We start from the raw sequence: 22,395 nt of genomic DNA, 5'->3' as shown, positions 1-22,395 counted from the left end.
ACAGTCCGTTAAGCCGATGCGGGGGGGGGGGGGTTGTGGGGAGTGACAGTGGGGCCGTCCATAATAGACGTCACGCGATTTTGGACGATTTTTGACCCCTCGTCACACGGCGTCACAAAAAGTCAGATTCCCCCCTCAAATATGACGTCACAAAGCTCTGCCCCCCCCCCCCAAAACCATATTTTCATTTTGAAAATAAAACATGCTTCAAATGGCTTTAAACTATTGTCATTGTAGTGCGTATTTAATGTGGCGCTGCACTCTGATGTTGTAGGAGAAAACATTTATTATAAAGTCTATTTAATTAAGTGAAACGTGTTGTCTATATTTATTTAAAGTTGCGCATTTTGATGTGACGTCACATTTCTCAACCCCCCCCCTGGTCACACATCGTCACAAATATGTGACCCCCCCCCCACCCCCCTAGGTGCGTGACGTCATTTATGGACGGCCCCAGTGTTGTGGTTCGTGCACTTTGCTACGAACCCGCCGACCCGAGTTCCAATATCAGCGATGGATATCTGGCCTTCCCCTGGCCGACTCAGCCTTAAAATGAGGACCTGGCCGGGGGTGTAAATATCAGTACTGGGGAGACAAAGGCGGCCAGGAGTGGAGCTGAAAACCCATGCTCTTGGGTACAGTGATGGCCTTCAGAGGTGCTCACGAACAGCCCCAACAATCTAAGTAGGTTATAAAGGGATCTTTGTATAATAGGGCCTGTCACAGTATTGAACACATGGAGTAACAGGAGTAATTTCAGAAGAAGAAGAGGAAAAACATCAAGAGGCTGACATTACGTCTATGTATCACCTGCCATGCGAGTATTTCAATGCCGTGTTCTAAATGCGTGGCAGAACAGTGGTTACCACACCCTGCTATGAGCCCAGAGACGTATCCCGGCCATTGGTAACATCGTCCGTGCCGAGCGACTTAAGAATCGGTCCGTGTCCACCACCTGTTTTCTTTTCACCATCACGCACTGGCCGGCGTGGTGAAGTATGGTCAAATAACCCCCAGTAGCGGATTGACAAGAGGCGGGAAAATATCGTTATTTATATTTATGAATTATTGCAATTTTTTGCCCACCGATGCTGGAGTTTACCAATGCTTCGGAAAGATAAAGGGGCAGATCCTGCAATCGCTCGCTCGCACCACTGCTGACGGAAGGGCATCCACTACGTGGAGCTCTAGAGAAGCCACTCTAGAAGGTTTAAAAAACAAAACGAATCTGGCCAGAAGTCTTGGAAGAGCCGGGAGTGCCGCACACTTTACCGCACCACGTTGCGATCCGCCGGTCGAGTTTGGTATTGCTGCTGGGTGAACAGAGAGGCGGAGGAGATTTGGGAACTCGTTTGAACTGCTACACCGGGGAGATTGAACGGGCGAGCTCTGCACTGTGAGCCCAGTGCGCTGCTAACCATTCCAACCGAGGTGCTACATGAGAAGGTTTCTTAACAGATGGGAGTGGTAATTCGACTTTGCTGTTCTCGTTATAGTCCGACGGTAAAATCATGCACGCGTTGTCGCAGACGTTTCGGGCCTGCGCCCGGCGGACATCAATCGAGACGTGACACCAGTCCTGCGTCCTTGTTTATTTCTCAATTCCCCCCCCCCCCAACCACCTTCTCCGTGTGGCGTTCGCGAACTGTACGTCCGGTGCGAGCCGGCCTGGCAAGTAGCTCTGTCTCGAAGTTGCGACCCGCTCCGCGCTCGCCACTGACCCGGCCCTCCCGTGCCACGGGAGGCGGTCGCGCAACTCCGTGAGGAGCGCGACCCCGTGAGGATCGGTGAAGCTCGTCTCCTGCCGAGCGTGGCCCTCTTGTCCACTCCGTCGCTGGATCAGGGTGTCCCCCACTCCGCCCCGGCCTCCTGAGGGCGACGGGGTCTGTTGAACGTATTTCGCTGTGCCGGTTAGCGCCGGTTGGTTAAGGCGGGGAGCGCTCAGACGTCAGAGGTCATGTGGTCACGCGTGTGTTTTAAACAAGCGGTTTACAAACAGCTGCTTGCAACAAGTGTCTCTTCGTACGTGGCTGGGTCCATTCGCACGTCTAGACGAGTGTCGGGGTGACAGACCGACCAACTCTCGGACCGACCCTCCGACAACCCCTCGCGCTGACTGACCAACTGTCCAACTGACCCTCGGGCCAAGCGACCAACCATTGGACAAAACAACGGACATTCCGACCGACCTTCTGACCGACCGACCGACCGACCGTTGGGACCGTCTCTCCGACCAATCCATCGGACAGACCAACCCGACCCTCGGACCGACACCACGCGCTTCCGAAGCGCGCACAGCTGAGAGCGCTACTCGACGAGCGCGACGTTTATGCCGCCTCCTCCCTCCCCTTTCCGTGCAGGCGAAGCGGCGGTCGGGTGGGGCCGGTGCCGGCGGCGGCGCCGGCGTGCGGCGCCGTGACCGCTCGCGGGACGCCCAGCGCGAGGCCATGGGCGACGTTCGGGACGGGGCCCCCGGGGCAGACGGCGCGGGCGGCGAGCCGGCGAGGGCGACCCCGAGCCCACGTGCGACGACGGCGAAGCCTCGCGGCAAACTCCTGCCCCTCAAGGTGGTCTTCCTCGACGACTCCGAGAAGACGTTCGAGGTGTCGGTGAGTGATGCGGCGGTTGACCCCCTTGTGCCCCCCCCCCCTCCGTACCTCTTCCCACCACCCCTTCCGCGCGGGCCGTCCATGATCGAGGGCCGCATCGATCGGCCCGCCAGAAACGAAGCGCGACGGGGGAGCTCCCTGGTTGTGATTCCGCCGACGCCGCGTGTTCTTCGCGAACGACATCCCGACGTTTTGCTCCCGCTTGCCGGGAGCTTCTTCAGGAACGGCGCGGTGCTGCGAGCGGCTTTTGCGCGCGGCTCTCTCGCCTGCCATCGCGTCGTCGGCGGGGCCTGCGCCGGCTTTTGCCGCTTGCCTTGCAGAAGCGACGGTCCGTTTTGCTGCGAGTCGAACCGTCGGTTTGTTTAAAATTCTCAGCGTTGGATCGTTTTTTTGCAACTTGCGTGAAACACTGCCAGTGTGCATGTCATTTAAAAAGGAAAAGCTCTCTTTTAAGATTTCCGATGCGTGGAACGTTCCAACAATAAACAGACTGCCTGGCGGGCGTCGCTACAGGTCATGCGGCGTCATTATTTACAGAGCTCATTTTGGAGATTTTTACTGGGTTGGCTGAACTTTTCTTAAAATAAACACTCGAGGAGTGGGGAAAGAGGGAGGGAGGGAGGGAGGCCGGGGATGTTGATGTCTTCTGTCGGCGTCATTGGTGACCAGGCCGAGCCCTTTCCTGGTTTCATCACAAATGTCTAAAAAGACCCCGGATTTAAGGGTTCATCGCAGTGATGGGTCAGTGCGCGGTCCTCAGTCAACCGGTCGCACTGGGCCTGACTTGTAAAATGAGCGTTTGCGTTCGAGACGCATGCGGCTTGCAACTCATTGCAGCTGTGAATTTCAGGTAACGTCACAGTAGGTTGGAGTGGCTTGCAACTCATTGCAGCTGTGCAAACTCACAAAAATATATCGCAAGGACGTTCGTTTGTGAAGACCGCTCCAGTCGACAGAGAAATCACCACCCATTGCGTTTCTTTTTTTCCCCATCTTATTTTATACGTGGGGATGATCTTGTAAAACCAAACCCCCCAAGTCTCTCCGTTTTTAATATCTTTCGACATTTGCTCGAGCGTGGGCCCGGCTTCAAAGCCACGAGTGACAGCCGTGGATGGTAGCCGAGTGGTTAACGTCGAGCGCATTGCATTGTGTCAACAACATTTTACGCGAATGTATTTAAAAGGAAAGATTTAAGATTACTGAGAGATTTTGTTTGGAGCTCAGTCGCTGTGCGAGTTTAACTGTTCACGGGTTGTCCACTCCGTCTCTCTCCGGCGTCTCCCGTCTGTGTGCTACGGTCATTGCCCAAAACACGTGACCTGTTTTTATTTGTTTACTTTTAAGGCCTTAACGTTAGTGAGGGATGTGTTGAGTTAATTGTGCACCACTGTCAAAGCTGCAGCAGCAGCAGCGTCGCCCAAATGATTTCTTCTAAAATTCGGGTCAGACACGATCCGTACGGGTGTGTACGCGTCGTGGCGGCGAAGGGGTTTCCCGTGCCGAGCGCTATGAACCACCCGGCAACCTGGGTTCAATTCTGGGTCACAGATGAAGTCAGTGTGCGAGTGATATCAGAACCTGTCCTGGGCCTCTCATCGTATGGACAGCCTTGAACGAGTAAAGTTCCTGGTGCGCTGTGCCACATATCGTAAACATCAGCACTGCACAGAGAGAGAGGGAGAGATGGCCCAGTGCTGTGCTGTCCACACCTCCTTGTGATCCGCACCGGCCTTAATAGGTGCTCGCCAACAGCACTTTGCCCAACGGCCTGTGAGGCTGTGCAGAACATCGTTGTTGTCTTTGTGCACTTGACGGGAATTTAAGGATGTTGGCGTCAGGAGTCTGCAACGTTTGGCGTCAGGCGCTCGTGTGTGTGTGTATAGAGCTAGTGTGTGTGTGTGTGATGTTTGTGTGTGTCTGTGGTGCGAGTGTGTGGTGCTTGTGTGTGTGGTGCGAGTGTGCGGTGGGTGCTAAGTGAGTGAGCGGCGTGAGTGAAGGGCGGTGACTGTCAGTCCGTGCGCGAGCCTGGCAAGCCCGGCCCGGCTTGGTGCGGAGTCGCCGATCTTCTCCCTGCAGCTCCACTGCTGCCCGTGGTGGCGTGAAGTTTTGCCAGGGGTCTGTGCTGCCAACCCCGGTGCTGCTGGGGGTCTGCGTCTCTCCCCCCCCCCCCGGCCTCTTGGCGAAGTCGCTGCACGGTGCGGCCTCGTGACGAGTGCCCGAGAAGGAGATTGCCGCTGCCGTACTTGGCGCGCGCTTTCGGACGTTGGCAACAATTGCGAACACGGTTTGCGTGCAGGCCAAAGAGTGTTGGAGTTGTGGTTTTTTTGACAATCTCAATTTACCTACGAATGTGTGTGTGAGTGTGGTGCGAGTGTGTGTGTGTGCCCTTGGGAGTGGTTAGCGTGTTGCACCACGAACCCGGCGACCCGGGTTCGATTCCCGCTCAAGGCCAACACCGGTGGCGATTATCTGAACCGGTCCTGGGCCTCCCCTAGGTTGACTCGGCCTCAAATGAGTACCTGGTGGCGGTGTGTAAACATTGCCACTGGTAAGACAAAGTCGGCCGGGCGTGGTGCTGGCCACCCACACTCCTCGTGCGCCGTGCCGGCCTTCATAGGTGCTCGCTAACAGCACTTGCCCCTACAGTCTGTTGAGGGAATCGTTGTATTTGTCTTTGGGATTAAAGCCACGGATTGTAGCAATGGCTGGCGGTTGGCTGGTGCTTCTAGCTCAAGCGTTCACGTATAGGGGTCGGCACGGTTTGGCTCAAACCACCAAACCGCGGTTTGAACCGAACCAAATCGGTTTGGTTTGGCTCTGTTTGAACTGGTTCGGTTTGGTTTGGGGCTACGAAAACCGACTCGGTTTGGCTCGGACAGGGTGGAACCGGCTCAAACTAGTTTGGTTGGTTGTAAAGGCGACACGAAAGGACATGCTGTAGTTGCCTTTGCCTGTGAATTCACTTTGCAATTGCATCTCCATGGCTCGAGCGGCTCAAGACGGCGCCATCCCCGGCGGCTCCAGCATCACAAGGTATCTCATCCACGACGTGGAAGAGACCAAACACGCCGGTAGCGACGAGGAGCCGATGGCGAGCGAACGTGAGAGCCCGGACGCCACGCGCGGCGACACGCGGCAGAGCCTCATGCGCACCCTCGGCGCCGCAGCGCTGCAGACCGCGACGCAGCCCAAGCCCAAGAAGGCCCGTGTGTCCCGAGCGCTGTGGCACGACGAGTACTTTGAGACGAGCCAGGCCGCGGGCGACGTGCAGAGCCGGACCTGCAAGATCTGCACCCTCCAGTACGCGGGCTCCACCTCCTCGGGCACCCGTATCAAGCATCTCAAGACCCATGGGATCGTCGACCCCGAGTCGCCCACGGTCGTCACGTCGCCGCCGACGGGGAAGGGTTTGCTCGTGCAGTCCAAGATGGCCACGCCCATGTCAGCGCACGCGAGCAAGGCCATGGACAGCTTTGTCGCCGAGTACATCGCGACGAGTGGTCTAGGCCATAAACACGTAACATCGGATCCCTTTACGACTCTTCTTCAACGAGCTGCCCCGGGTTACGAGCCCAAGTCTGAGCGCACGGTCAAGCGCCGCATGCTCGAGATGTATGTCGTCGTCAAGCTACTCGTGCTACAGTACTTTACTACTTTTGGCTCTTGCGTCTCCTTGACCTACGACGGTTGGACAAACGACGCCATGACCGGCTTCTTCTCGGTCACCCTCCACTGGATGGACCCGGCGTCGTTCTCCATGTGCAACTGCATCATTGACTTCTTTTGGGTGGCCCCGGGCGAAGGCGTGGGCAAGCGCATGGCGCAGCGCCTGCACGAGCTGCTCGACGACTTTGGCGTGTGGCCGCGCCTGCTCGCTGTCGTCACCGACAGCGGTTCTGACGCCGTCGCATCCGCCAAGTCCCTCACGCTCCTCGAGGGGAGCAACCTGCGCTCGACGTGCTGCTTGCGGTGCATCGCGCACTGCGTCAACCTCGGCGTCAAGGCCTCATTCGGCGCGTTCGAGACACTGCTGCGCAGCCTCCGCGCGACGCTCGGCGCTATCCGCAAGAGCAAGACGAAGAGGGCGGCCTACACGTCGCTCGCGCGGCACTACCTCAAGTGCCCGCTGCAGCCGCCTTGCCTCGACGTGGTCACACGTTGGGGTAGCACGTACGTGATGCTCACGGCGTCGCTAAGGCAGCGCCAAGTGATCGACGCCATCTGCCTTGAGCCCGGCTGGTCGCGGAGCCAGGCCGGCTTGTCGGACGAGCAGTGGGAGCAGGCGGCGCTGCTCTGCCAGTTCTTGGAGAAGCCGGCGGCCATCTCCGATGCCATGGGCGCCGAGGAGTACTGCACCATCTCGAACGCCATCACGGCGCAGGAGGCTCTCTTGAGCCACTGCATGACCCACCGCCCGAGTCCTCATGTGGTCGTGAGCTCGGCCACCGTGACCATCTCCGACTACATGGTCAAGTACAGCGACCTTCTCTCGTCCGAACCAAGCCGCGTCGCCCGCTTTCTCGACCTGCGCCACCCCAAGCCCGCGGCCTCGAGCACCGAGTACAGCAATATCAAGGACATGATGACGGACATTCTCAACCAGCGCTACCCAGCGTTGACGACGGACGCGGCGCCGAAGGCGGCGCCGCGTGGCGGCATTAACATCCTCTTTGACATGGTCTACGCGCCCAACGCTCACGACGGCGCCGCCTCCGAGGTCGACCGCTTCCTGCTTGAGCCGACTCAGGACCTGAGCATGGACGTCGTCGAGTGGTGGAAGCTGTACGGCGGCAAGTACCCGCGCCTACGACGCGTGGCCCTCGACTATTTGCCTATCCCAGCGTCGTCCGTGCCCTCCGAGAGAGCAAACTCGGCCGCCAAGCGCTCCTTTCTCGACCGACCAAACCTGCACAAGTGCACGTTCAAGGCCGAGATGTGTGTGCGCTCGTGGGCGCGGATGTTGCCTAGTGTTGGGGTTTCACTGCCATTGAACTACCACACTGCGTTCAAGGACATTGGGCGTGCCAAGCTTGAGGAGATGGCTGTGGACGACATCGTCGTCCAGTACTTGCTAGTGAATCTCAATATGAAGAAAGCCTGCGTAGAAATTAGCGATTAATACACTTGATATTTGTATTGAATGCGAATATTGTTTGCCGCGCATCTTTTCGGTTCAAGCCAACTCAAGAGGTTTGGTTTAGCTTAGTTTGGTTTGGTTTTGGTTTGGTTTGGTTCAGTCGTCGCTGGTTTGGTTTGGTTTGGCTTGCTCAATTTGAAACCGGTTTGAGTCGGTTCAAACCGTGCCGACCCCTATTCACGTACGAGTTGAGAGTGTGCGTGGAGAGTAGTGGTGGAGTGTTTTTCTTCCCGCGGATAAAGTCATTGGCAAACGATACCATAACCACAACCTGTGCTGCGCGAGCAGCAGTAGTCGTAGGAGTGATGTCGGGCGGCGTGCTTGGGAGTTATTTGGTGGACGCGTGGTTTCGCTCGCTCAGTAAACATGCAAACGTTGGGGCAGCGTTGGTGGATGTTGCGCAAACGTTGACCTCGACGTTGACACCAAACTTTGGCATCGACTTTGCATGAATCACCGTGAGGTGGTCGAGTAGTGGCGCGTCGGTGTTGGTGGTCACGAGTGTTGAGCCTTCACCACCGTCCACAACGAGATGCACGTTGAGCGAATGAAGCCACTCGAGGTGCAGGTTTTCAGTGACCTCGTGAACGTAGAGATGCTCGCGTGCGTCTTGACCCGCACGGAGGGAAGCTCTGAACCTCCACCTTCTCTGGGGATGAACCTTTGTTCATCTGAGCCCCATTACCGTGGCTGAAAATGATTTTTCCCTCTGCCTAGATGGCCGCTGGACGACCGTGCCACACTCCTGCAAACACTCCGATTGCGTAACGCGCCACGCACGCCAGTACAATTAAATTTGGTGTTTGTGAAGAATGTGACCGTTTGAACGCAATTGAATCTCCGTGTTCTCGCGAACACGCCGGGGGTGGAGGGAGAGGAGCGCACGCCAAAATTGAGGGGGCATTGAACAAAACGACGAGAGAGATTTTTTAATTTTAACGCGTTAACTTTGGAGACGCGGTCGTCCATGAAACATTGCACGCCTACACAAACAAAACACAGGTTCCACGTGTAGCCTTAACAGATTATTGGGGCAAGTGCTGTTAGCGAGCACCAATGAAGGCCGGCATGGCACACGAGGGGGTGAGTGTCCAGCACCACGCCCGTCCGCCTTTGTCTCCCCATTGGCAATGTTTTTACGCACCACGCCAGGTACTCATTTGAGGCTGAGTCGACCTAGGATAGACCCAGTACCGGTTCAGATAATTGTTACTGGTGTTTGCTGTGAGCGGAAATTGAACACGGGTTGCCGAGTTTGTAGCGCAGGGCGTTAACCGCTACACTACCGCTCCCCACAAACAACACACACCACACGCTGTCACACAGCACAAGCAGAAACACAACGACAATAACACCCACACCATTCGTCACCAAGTGTTGGTTATGTCACCATCCCACTTGTGCCAGGTTGGACCCACTTTCAGGCCAAGTGCTGAGGGCTCGCTGGAACAAGGTCACTGGACCCGAGCAAGAGTTATTGGATAACTGAGATGACTGGTGGATGATTCATGAACACACACACACACACTTACATATACAGTACACTTGGTAAGTAAAGACAAAGTAAGTGAGTGCCTATTCAGGCCAATAGAGCTGACCTAACGGATAACCAACACATCCATCAAAAACACGGTGTGGTCTTAAAATATAAAATAAATCGAGAGGCCAGGGAGATGGAGTGGATAAGATTTGGAGACCACGGGGCCTGATGAGAATTAAATGGAATTGTTTTTCTTCTGATAAACAGGTTTTGTTAATTGGCATACAAATAGTTACCCAATAGTAGCTGTTGAATACCAGACGGACACCAGAAAAAATCCACGAATCAAAAAATACGACCACTAAATAAACTGATAAAAAAAAGTTTCATTAGAAAAATATTGCTGGCGCATTGCATTGTGGGAAGGCGTGCTCTCGTGAGCACAAGGCACAAATCCGCTCGGCAGTGCAAAACAAAAGAGACAAGATTCCAAACAAATAATTCGAGAACATTACTTTGGATGTACACTCGGGTGATGGGCGGGGCAGGTCAGGCATCAGTCACTACCGACTGCTTAGAATTAAGTTCCAGGTGACGGGGATCGTAGCCCAGCGCAAACACTACCTCATCAACAGCTCCGTACAAACACTCGCGTACAAAAATAAACGCTCGCACGCACGCACTCTCGCGCACTGTGGTGCACTTTGTCACGGTGGCTGTGCGTAAGCTAACCCCGTGGCTGGACTTCCGCAAGCATCGCGATGGTTTCGACACACGAGCAGGAATGTGGGGCCAGCAGTTAGAACGCCCCACACCCGGTGGGGCATTTGGCGTCAGGGTTATGAGGTGGGTGGGGCAAGAGGGTGGCAAGGGGGGCGTGCGGTGGCCAGTGGTTATGTTAGCTAGCCTATTGGGCATCCTGATTGATCAGAATGTATCTTTATCGTTGTGGGGAGGGGGGGTGACTATTGCAATTTGTAAAAGCATTGGCGCTGTGTTTTTAATTATCTCCGTACGTTTGATAGGATTAGCGCTGATGTTTAATGCACTTTTATTATTAATGCATCTGCTGTGGTGGCAGGGGGTGACTGGTGACCCTTGAGCTACCTGGGGCCCTGAGCTTGTGCGTAGTTTGCTTCTGCCGAGAGCCGCCAATGGGAGAAGAGCCAGCGGGTTGGAGGGGAAGGGGGGGCTGGTGGAGGGGAAGGGGGGGGGGCTGGTGGCTGGTCCCAGGTGACGCTGCCACGCTCCGCGATTGGCTCGCCTCCCTCCCGAGGTGTTTAAAACGAGGGCCGCCGTGAACTCGCTCCTCACGGACGTAACCTCGACGATCATCGCCATCCGCCGTGGTCAATCCGCCGCTGGGCGAAAGCCTCTCCCGAGCCACCGCCGCCGCCACTTGGCACGATCCTGCGGCTGAACCAACCCTTCCGCGGCACCTGACGGGCGGGAAATTAAATATCTCTTTTGGAAAAAATTATACGAGCCTCGACATAACGATATTATACAAAGGTTACCGCACGGCGCGCCACAGTACTGCCACGTATCGTGGCCGGCCGGCCGGCCCGTAACGCACGCCACCGCTGGCACCCGACTCACTGCGGGGGGTTTCCCACGTCACCTGAGACAAAGGTCGCCCGCTGTCTCGAGTCTTGACCACGTGGGCGATTGCCTCCTCCCCCGGCAGGGGCGCCTCTCACCTGATAACAGGATCCTCAGGGCGGTCAAACTCCTCTCGCCTGTCGTGGTGGCGCGGCGGTCCCCGTCGACAGATCCCAAGCCGCACCCAAAGTCACTCCCTGGCGTTATCCCCGTCGGCTTGGCCCAGCGGCAAGGCGCCGGGGGAAATGTGATGGTACGGTCGCCGCCACTCTCTGGGCTACTCATTCTGAACCATGAAAAGGATGTGGGGTGGTCGAATTGAGCGCTTTCGGAATAACCTATCCACAGACACACGTGGACAATAGGATGGATTTTGCTAACATTCTCGGATGACTCCTTACATCCGAGAACAAAAAAAACGCAGATAGCACGAAGAATACGTCTCCGGATAATTGCAAAACTTGTCAATAACAACAACGCCGTGTTGCCTTGAATTTTTTTTCTACGTAAAACAGGTGACGTTTTGGGCAATGGCCCTTTTTCATGACGTTACTTTCAGACATGGCCCACATTTCATGAAAAATCATTGAGGAGGGCGACTGTTCCCAAACTTCGCCGATTACATATTTTTACTTTGAAGGCCACGCACCGTTATTGACGACGTTTTGAGTTGTTGTTGATCGTGCCAATGCAGCAGCGTCACCAAAGAGTGGTACAGATAGATACCCCGGGTTGTTTGTGGATCGATTGCTGCCGTGGTTAACCCTTTCCCGTTCTGAGACGTCTGCAAATTGCAGAATGGGTGGGTGGTGCCCTGTTCACCGCTGAACCTCGGAACGCGCGAGCGGTTCGGCGTTTATTTTATTTTGAGAGGCGTAGCAGCAGCGCCGTCGTTTTTAAAGACATCGTGCTCACCGCAGAGAACTGTAGCAACACAACCGCACTCTATAATAGCTGGCGCCAAACTGTGCCACACCCCCTCCAGCATAGCTTTGTCGAAACCTCGGTACCAATAAGGTTAATCAATTTTTTCTTCCGGTCACTAGGAGTTCCCGCCGCTTGTAGTATGGCCACGGATGACAGGAGTTGAGGTGTGTCTTTGAGCTCCGACTGACTGTTCATGTCGCTCATGTGAGATGCACTTACATCACTCCGCACCGACCCTCTGGGTCATCACGTTGTCATCCCGACCGACTGTTGGTTCGAATCGCCTGAGTTCACACGCAGTTCACCGCACTGGAGTGGAGCAATGCAACAGAGTTTTGTTACCTGGCTTGATAATGATAATGGGTCACGTGCACGTGTGCATTGGATGGGGAGCGGTGGCGCAGCGGTTAGCGGCACTGCGCTTCTGACCCGGTGAGTCGAGTTAGATTTCCCACTTCACGTCCTGGGCCTCTCCCAGGTACTGAAACGAGTACCTGATGCGGTGGGTAAACATCACCACTGGGGAGACAAAGGCGTGGTATTGGTCATCCACTCCCCCCTACGTGTGCCGTGCCGGCCTTCACAGGTGCTCGCTAACAGCGCTCGCCCCAATCTGAATGAAGGTTGCGAGTTCAATCCCTGGTTGGGGGTTGACTCAGCCCATCATCCCTCCGAGGTGGATCCAGTTGGCACCGCTTTGTGGCGAAGGCCGTAGCGGTTGTCCAGCGGGGAGGCCCGACCTTCGCCACGTGAACGTGGAATTTCCACCGCCGTCTCAGGGCTGTCATCAGGAGCCGAGCACTGTCTCAACGCTCCTTTGAGCAGGAAACCATCCTGTCGATACTTGTACGTTACAGTCAAAACAAATAATGAATTCTCGATTTAGCTCCAGATTTCGAGGGAGCGGGAGAGAGAGCGTGAGAGAGTGAGCCGGAGTGAGCGGGAGAGAGCCCTCGTCGGTACAGTGGATTGTGACGCTGTGCGGATTGTGAGCCCCACGAGTGAATGCTGATTGCTGGGGGTGGGGATGGCGGCGAGCCGGGGAGATGAGGGGGATGGGCGGTCACGCTGCCTCCAAGTGCCCCCACCCTGCGCCCCCGTCCTTAAGAGACTCCGAGCTCATGGAGGCCGCTTATGCTGCCAGAGAGGGTGAAGCCTAATGGGGCTGGGTAGATCTTGCCGACCGTCCTGGTTTTCCCGAAAGTAATTGGAGTGGTGGTCATCCCCTGTCAACACCCTCCCCCGCCCGAGCCGGTGCTGGAAATTCCACATCCCTCTGGTGGGGTCCGAGTCTATCCACAGGTCAACCACTGTTGACTTCCCCCCACAGATCGGTATTGAGTTTGTCCGGAGGGTGGCATGATGAGCCGAGTCAACCACCTCCCGGATCTGAATGTGAACTCTGTAACCTTCAGATTGAGAGCCGCTCGCTCGAGCCGCCCGGCCGGACGTCCTCCGTCCGAATGACGCGGCTGCTGTCGCGCGAAATCTTCGTGGGGCATTGATGAGTCCCCGCTTTTTTTTTTGTTAATCGGTTGGGTAATAATATGAACGACGGCACACCGCTCGACGACAAACGCATCCGCCGCGTGTGGTTCTTCCCCGTCACGCCGGAATCGTGAAACATTCTTCTTCTCCCCGCGGTATGTCGTGGTTTCTTTGACCCTCAGAGGTGGCAACCCGGAGCTGGGTGGGAGTGGAGTGCTGCTAGAGCCCCCCCCCCCTCACCACCCCCCCACCACCTCGCTGTGGCCTTCGCTGGGTTTGTGGCGAATTGGGGAGATTTGTTGATCCCTTTGCTCGCTCGCCGTACCCCGCTGTGCTCTCCTTCACTACTTTCCTTCCTTCTTTCTCTCCTCTCTCTCTCTTCTCTCCCTCTCTCCTCTGCTTCTCCTCTCGTGCTGCACTCCAACACCAAGGCGCTTCTCTTGCTCCGCTCGTCGGCACTAGACGTGGTCACCCATCGCCCCGTCCTGCTTCTGCTCGTCTGCGTTTTTGCTTCGTTGAAAACGTGAATAAGAAGGGAAGGGAGCGAGAGCTAATCGACGTATTAGAAGCAAAATTAGAAACAAACATTGCCAATGAGAGGTCAAAGGTCGTCACAGGCAAAAAAATCAAACAAGACGGGTAATGTGGAATTGCATTTGCCTTTCTTTCGTGTGTGTGTGTGTTTAGTTTGTTGTCTTTCCCCCGCACCTCCGATTAGCACGGTTGGCTACGTACGGTGCAAAAGAAGTTTGACATGCATACGCTTATCTCATTGCGCCAAGCGGAATAGACACGTCCCGCTGTTCCTGTGCGGCGTCGTTATGGGGTGCGGTTGAATTTTTAGACGCGATACAAAATCCACATTGTGTTGTGAATTTTTTGACGCTATACAAAATCCACATTGTGTTGTGAATCCCAAGGCAAAGCCCTACTGAAAAGAGAGACCTTGAGACTCGATGGTTCTTTCCTAGGTACATAAAGGACGTTATTGTTGCAGTGTCGCTCGTGTAGCCCTGACAATCTGTATGGAGCGCACATCTTTGTTGATTCGTATACGGCTCAGCCGGCCTGTGCAGACTTGAGCTCGCCGATTTGTCGATCCACTGCTGGATGAGCGCCTCGCCCTACGCCGTGCGCGTCAGTGGCGATGTTCACTACACTCCGCACCGGGTACTCATTTGAGGCTGAGTCGACCTAGGGGAGGCCCCGGGACCTGTTCAGATGCATCGTCACCGGCGTTGGTGGCCGTGAGCGGAAATCGAACTCGGGTTGCCGGGTTGGTGGCGCAGGGCGATAACCGCCGACTGGCGGGCCGCTGCGATTGTTGTTAGAGATTCGTGCGGCGCCATCGATCTCCGTAACCACGCTTGCTGTCGTCCCGCGTGAGATCGCGGGGGGAGTGAACGTCGCGGCGATTTCCGCCCGTGGATCGTCCAGCTGTTCAGGTCCACCCCCCTGTTTTATGTCGACGCTGGGTGTCATTGCCAGGCCCGCGACATTCGTCCCACCACGCCTGACACACACGCGGCTCGCGCATGGAACGTGAATCGGTGCTCATTTGCGGGAGATTGCGTTCAGGCTCGCGGCCGAGTCTCGCTCGCTCGGCAGAGAATGATCCCCGAGCGGTCCGTGTTGTTGCGCCGCTCGGCTTCGTCGTCTCGTCGAGGAGTCTCACAATTTTGGAAATCACTCCGCGGTGGCTCGTGGGGCATGAGTTCGAATTAAAATGTGTTCGTTCGTTCGTTCGCTTCTCAGTCCGCTTGTCCTGGTGAGGGTCGCGGTGGCAGCGTGTTGAGTAGTGGCGATCCACACCTCCCTTTCCCTGGCGACGGACTCTAGCTCTACACTACTATACACGACTACACTATACACAACACTATACACTACACTATACACAGACTCTAGCACTACATTGCTATACACTACTACTGTACACTATACACTACTACACTATACACTACTACACTACTATACACTACTACACTATACACTACACTATACACAGACTCTAGCACTACATTGCTATACACTACTACACTATACACTACACTATACACTACACTATACTATACACTACTACACTATACACTACACTATACACTACTACACTATACACTACACTATACTATACACAGACTCTAGCACTACATTGCTATACACTACTACTGTACACTATACACTACTGCACTATACACTACTACACTACTATACACTACTACACTATACACTACACTATACACTACACTATACACTACACTATACACTACAATACACAATACACTATACACGACTATACACTACTACATTATACACTACTATACACTACTTCACTATAAACTACTATACACTACTACACTATACACTACACTATACACTACTATACACTACACTATACACTACTATACACAGACTCTGGGAAACTCCCAGGCGTTCCCAGGCCAGCTGAGCGACATCGTCCCGCCCGCGTGTCCTTGGCCAGCCCCGGGGTCTATTTTCTGCCGTGTTTTACAATTTTGTTCCAATTTTGTTCGCATTGCCGTGGCATTAGAGATGAAAAAGTTTCCCATGCGGAACTCTTGCAGAGTGGCGCTTCACACAGTGTTGGAGGAACGGCCCGCGGAAGCAGATAGCGCAGAACTGCTTCTGAGATTCTTTCTTCAAGTGACCTTTTGTAGCGATATGAAAAGCCTTGTTATGGTGATGTCCATTGTATGGCAGTTCGATTTTTTTTATAGCTGGAATCTTTTGCAAAGTGAAGTGAAAAATATTAATTTAATTTGTATTTTTCACGTTCACTCTGAGACCTTTAACTCACTACACATTCTACACCGCTTTACACGGGGGCGGCTAAAATGCAAAATGGAACACCAGGATCTTCGCGGTGCCAGCTCAGCTGTGACCCCCTGAAATGTGGTAAAATAACTCCCGTGGCCTATACGCTCTTTTTACTATTTTTATTTTATTTTACCAGGTAAGGCCCACTGAGCTATTCAGCTCTTTTTTCAGAAGCGACCTTGCCACAAGTTGATAGCTCAACAGAGTGGCTTATCATGTGGAAATGCATAGCAGCCAAATACTCTTAAAACGCGTGATGTTGATCCTTAACGTGGAGGGAAAAACCGGAGGACCCGGAGAAAAATCCACACAACCACCGTAGGGGAGAACACGCAAACTCCACATAAACAAGGCGTCATGGTCGGGATCGGACCCACGACCTCCTGTAGACCAGGCGAGGTAGTTAACATCTCGCCACCGCGGCACCCCTAACACTTTGGCGGGGACCTCGTCATGTCACTCCCGTGTTGGGAGCGTAATCCGCGGTGCACTTGGAATGTTGCGCAAGGGCTGACCGTTGGCGTTGGAGCCATGAACAAGGACCACCTTCAGCGGGTGGCCATACTGGGTGGCCAATTGGGCCGTGAATCATTCGCCGTTTTGTTGATGTTTATTTTTTGTTGACGAGGGTTAGTTACCCCGCCTCATCCTGCCGCACCTTTTGGGCGGTGAACGGGTCTACAGAGCGTTGGTTCATACGTCCACCGATGACCGCACAAACACCGAGACTGTTTGGTACAAAGCTGGCCGTGGGCACAGCCGCTGGGAGGCGTTGGCGTAAGCGCCACGTTCCGGTATTGCTGAGAGCCAGTCCATATTGCGATACTGCATTGGCGGCGGGGCACAAGCACGAACAACAAAAACCTAGAATCACAAGATGAAAAAGGGCCATTGCCCGAAACGTCCAGGCAGTGACAGTTTTGGGAGGCCCTCTTTCTCAACCAAATTCCTGCTCTTTTCCGTTTCACCACCAACACCGATGCCTAATGATGCCAAACGCTCCACTGTTATCCACCCGTGTCATCTCATTTATATACGCGTGCAGTTTTCTCCGAGTGCCCCGGGCTTCATCCCACATGTAAACACTCATCACCTTACTCTACAGAAGGACCACAGAGCTTGGGTTCGGTTGGGATTCGGCAACGGCTCTCCAACCGTGGCCGCAGCCCGTCTCGCTCGTCCGTGGTTTCTTTCTCGCCGCCACCCGAGTCGTTCTCTCTCCTCGAGAGCGAGCGTACGGCGTGCGGCAGTGGCGGTGCGGTCGAGGTTGAAGCCGTCGCGATGATTTGGGGCCAAGTCCGCGATTGAGCCGTCTCTACAACGATCCTTCGCCGGCGCAGCGGGTCCGGAGCTCCTCCGCCAGACACCCACAGGGGCGCGCCTCCGGTGGTGTCGTCGGCGCCACCGCCGCCAGCAGCGCCGCGATGCGAGACCGTGACGCTTGTGCCGCCCCCCTGCCCCCCCCCCCGTAAATCGATCACTTTCATCATGAACTCTTAAAGCCGCGGTTGCCGCAACCTCGCTTTCTCCGTTATCGATTCCGTAGCGGCTCGAGCATTCGGCATTCAACCCTCGGCGAGATGAATTGCCAAGTGTTGTAAATACACAAGTTTCACGTTTTCAAGTTTCATTTATTATGAGCCATGCGGCTCTTGAGTCGGGTGCAACCGCAACAAACAAAACATGAACAAAGAACATCTTAAAGCGACGACGCGCAACAGAAACATCCTGGATAAACCGGCAAATCTTCCAGAAAAAAAACACCGTATTACAACGCTGTGTGCAAAAATCCCAGTGTGATGCAAGTCAAACAATAACAACCACAAGACAATTTAGATTAAAGTTATCAGGCCAACTCCGCACTTCCGCAAGAAACATGGCTTAACCATGTGTTTTCGAAATCACCAAAATAAAGCTACAAAACAATGTAACAACAGTAATCATAATAACTGTGATTCAAATTTAACAATAAACGATATACACGTTGCGTTCTCTCCCTTTCCAGTAATAATAATCATCACAGAAGCGGCGGTGGCGGCAGCAGCAGTGACACCTGCGGCAGTGCCGGCACGGGCGCTGCTAAGTGGTTGGTGACGTGGGTAAAGGGGATTTGTTCACCCTCTAAACATAAATAAGGTTAACTGCCGTCGGCCTGGGGGCTTCCTTTGAGATTGATGCCTCCCAGTTGCATTTGGTTGTATCACACAGCGTGCTCCTTGGACGAGCGTCAACGTAACCAGGCATCGCCGGCAACGTGTGGCTTCGCAGGGCGACTCGCTATAGGCAGTTTGTGAGTTCATCCCATCATCTCCTCCGGGGTTGATAAAACGAGTAACCGCTTTGTAGGGAAGTCAAGTGGTTTCCCGATATGTATAAACTCTCCCCCATCAGAGGAATGTGGAATTTCCACCACTGGACTAGGGCTGTAAACGGAAGATGAGCACCGCCTCAATGCTCGTTCGAGCGGGAAATATCCGTGAGTGAGAGAGAGTATAACCACCCGACTTTGCCATAAATAGCAACTCTGCGCTCGCTCCACAATGCCCAGGGATCGTCGGCAGGCGATATATAAATACATCCGTCGTGTTATTCCGCCGGCAGTTGTTTACGAGAGCCGTTGGAAAAGCCTCTGGTATTTTTTTTTTTCGGGTGAATTGCATCGCCGCGCCTGCCGTGATAAAGTCGGCCGGGCACTCGGAGCAACAGAAACTCGTGCTGCATCGATCTGTTGTCATCCAGCCGGCTGGGAGAGGAGAGTTTGAGGACCTTTTGTCAAAAAAACGCACGGGATGACTCGTGTGTGCAAATACGTCGACTGTAAACTCTCGCGAAGCATCGGTCGAATTGCGCATGCGGAGATTATTCACGCGCACTTCATGCAAATGTGTCATTTAATATGCAACGGTCAGAGTGAACGGTGCATATGAAATGGACACTACAGACAAAACAGAGAAGAGAGTACAAATAAACGAATCTTTTTTTATTTTTTAAAAACTGTTTTATTTTACCAGGTAAGGCCCACTGAGCTATATAGATATTTTTCAAAAGTGACCTGGCCACAAATGATAGCTCAACGAAGTGGCTTATCATGCAGAAATTCAAAGCAGCAGCCAACTACTCCAAATGCATGTTTCTAAGTGTGGAACGACAAACCGGATGACCCAGAGAAAAATCCATGCAAACTCAAAATATACAGCAGGCGTCAGGGTCATGATCAAAACCACGACCTCCTGTATACTGGCGAGGGAGATAACATCTCGCCACCGTGAGGCTCAAACGAGATGGCACGAACTAGACGTGAACGATGCATCAATTATTCGATTCAAATTGATTCTTATGCTTGAGATGCATGCACGGATATATGCCATGTAATCATAATTACTCATGATTTACCCTGGAAAGCAGCACTTAGTCTGCAGACAATTTTTTTAAGAGGGTCCTGCTTATTTTGGGATGATTGACCAATTACCAGTCACATTTATTTTTAGCTATGGTTGAAGAACTTGGACACATGCAGAACAAGGGGCGAGAACACACAAACTCAATGCAGAAAGACACCTGAGTCGGGAATTAAATCCAGGATCTTGTAGGCATCAATTATTCACGATTCATGCAAAATATAATCAAGTGATATGGTACTATTACATTTAGGCCATCGGTGTGAACGGAGGCAGGACAAACCACAAAATACCAGTACACACACGACGTTACGGACCAATACAAGAAAACAATTGATTCTTGAATTGAATCGCGATCCCAAATCACAACAGTTTGTTGAGTTTGGCGGTGACATTGTGGTCCGGCGGAAGCGCGTTAGCCACTTCTTTCGCAGGGGATTGCAGTTTGAATCCATCTGCCTGCCCTGGTGAATACTGCGCGTGCATGAACTACTGCGCTCTGGTGAATGCTGCGCCATCGTGCACCCTGAACACCGCGTTCGGGCTGCCCTCGTGATCCCTGAATACTGCGCCCTCGTGAATACTGCGCGTGCGTTAAACCGTAACGCAACGACGACGCGCTAGCCTGCTTCGCAGCGAACGTTGAAGATGTCATGGTGTCATTCACAAGGGTTAGGGCCCATCGTGTGAGCGGCATCGCGCGCCCAAATTTGTGAAATTTAAAAATGACACCTCATTTAGGGTCATCCCTCCCCCCCGCTTCTCCCTCCCCCCTCTCTCCGCCGCATCCCCAAGATTTTCCTCATTAAGTCGGTTAGACCTCCCCCCACCCCCTACATCTGCAGAACATGACGAACCAGTGGCATCTACATCTACAGGAGATTATACGACTTTTAATGACCATTCCCCGTGTTTAGTCTACACACCTTACAACGTGTTTGGAATCGACAGGAGTAAAGTTGGACTTACAAACTCGTTCATAAGTACAGTAATTCCTGCGTCCGGTGTTAAATTAGTTCTAATAATAGGAAATAGTCTTGTACAAATGAGGACAATTCAGACAGTGCAGATGAAACGGTGCAACGCGAGACACTTCAAACAAGACGGGAAAGTAATTAATTGTTGAGTCGAATTGTGATCCCCCAGACTGTGACAATTGATTGAATCCTAGCCAGGGATCGCGGGGTGTGGATCGATACCCGTTTTATCATCACCGCAGTCTGTGGCAGTTAGCGGGGCTTCCATTCCACTCTCACGTCCCAGCAAGTGCCGTTGATGGAAGTGGCAGGTCGTGGAAAAATAAAGACAAAGGATACAAATGTTACGTCTTTAAACAAAACTAATACTGCTCACAGACAGAGCGGAAACGCGCATCTTCTTGAAATGTATATTTGTATATGTTTGTCAAGTAACCTTCAGATAGGATCCAGTGAAACCTCATTTTCAGCGTAAAGAAGCTGCCGCACGCTTTTTGTGTTTAGTTTTGTAGCTCTTCCCGCCGCATTAGAACGGTTGGCTACGTACGGTGCGAAAAAAGTTCAACGTGCGTACGTTTGGGATTCCTTGGCATCGCACGCGGGCAGTCGCCGTGACGACGGAGGCAGCGCTGGGTTGCCCGGCGACGTCTTCGAGAGCACCGCTCGGCATTGAGTGGAGTCTGTACCACAGGTCGCCGCGTGCAGTGGGGTAAAGCGTGGCTACTTCCCACCCCTTCGATTGGCCAGCGTGGAAGAGGAGGCCAAAGTCACCCCTGGGAGAGGTTCTGCAGAACGCCTTCCTCTGGAGGCCCCTTCTGGCAGCAGTCGCACGAGCAATCAATCGCAGGGCCTGCACCTTTGCTTGTATACATGTGTATTTTCATTACCTTAATTGAATTATCTCCCCGACTCCTTGACGGTCGTGGCGCGACACCGCTGCGCCGGGGCACGTCGAGTTGAAGCGCCGTCTGATTTAGTTGAGCCTCGTCGCGTTGGCAGTGCCGCGGCCGCTCCCCGGGGGCATCGACCATCGACCCGCGCTCGCTCCGTGGCCGGGGAGGGAGGGAGGCCGTCGCGTGGCCTCGTTTGGCTGTCACGCCTCGGAAGGGGGGTGGACGACGTGGGGACGTGGGGGTGGACATTCACACCGTTGTGGTTCTGGGCAGCCGGCCGATTTTATTTATCCGCGTGGGCCAGGCGGGCGCTCCTGTCGCTCGATCGCCCGCTCTGCAGGGAGGAGGCGGAGGTGGTTGGTATTGGGGTGTTCGTGAGCGAGGCCCTGAGATTGAGCCCCCCCCACCCCCCCCACCGATGGGCGGTCAATTTGAGCCTCAAGATTGCAGCGCGCCGACGATGAGACTCGAAGTCTCCGCAGGCTCGCTGGGTTCAAAACCCAGGGGTCAAGTGTTCCCATGTGCGGCGCGCGTTCAATGCTCGCCGTGCCGGCACCGACAGCTGCGTGGGGAAGACCCGCTCCTTGTTGGCTCCTCGACTCTGCGGCAATTGGTGTTGGGGGGGGGGAGGTGCGGTGAGCGGTGGGGATGGGAGGCGTCGTACAGAGAGAAACTTCTCTACCGATCACGCAGAGGGGGAAGGGGGGGGGTGTTGACGATGCCCAGTGCAGCGCAAATCGAGCAACGGACAGAGGAGGCCCGAAAACTCCAGCGTCCACACGGCGCACCGGCTCGGTACGCCCGTCGGTTGGAGCGAACCGCGTGGTCGTTAAAATAACGTGGGCCGACCAGTGCCAGACGAAGCTAGTGCGGGGCCTGTAGCACATGTTATGAAGGGGCCCTAGATAAAAAAAAACCGCATAAATCAAAACACAAATGTTTAACTTGCATAGTAAAGTAATTGTATTTTTTAATTGGCTATACAGGCAGATAATACGACAAATCGCTAACCTTAAACACCCAGTCGTTCATAAAAGTTGAAGGCG

At 54.0% G+C, this 22,395-nt stretch overlaps 1 protein-coding gene across 3 annotated transcripts in view; it reads left to right on the top strand.

Moving 5' to 3' along the window:
- Positions 1–22,395, top strand: part of LOC144735690 (FERM, ARHGEF and pleckstrin domain-containing protein 1-like) — a 79,570-nt gene that overhangs the window by 7,370 nt on the left and 49,805 nt on the right. For all 3 annotated transcript variants that reach the window (XM_078618167.1, XM_078618168.1, XM_078618165.1), the window contains exon 2: positions 2,361–2,609. In XM_078618167.1, the coding sequence (XP_078474293.1) occupies positions 2,448–2,609 (162 nt within the window). In that variant the 5' untranslated portion in view covers positions 2,361–2,447. The remainder of the gene's footprint in view (positions 1–2,360; positions 2,610–22,395) is intronic.

Source organism: Lampetra planeri, chromosome 56 (assembly GCF_965212315.1).
Source record: "Lampetra planeri chromosome 56, kcLamPlan1.2.h2, whole genome shotgun sequence".
In the NCBI taxonomy this organism is placed as follows: domain Eukaryota; kingdom Metazoa; phylum Chordata; class Hyperoartia; order Petromyzontiformes; family Petromyzontidae; genus Lampetra; species Lampetra planeri.
This window is presented reverse-complemented; position numbering and strand designations above follow the sequence as displayed.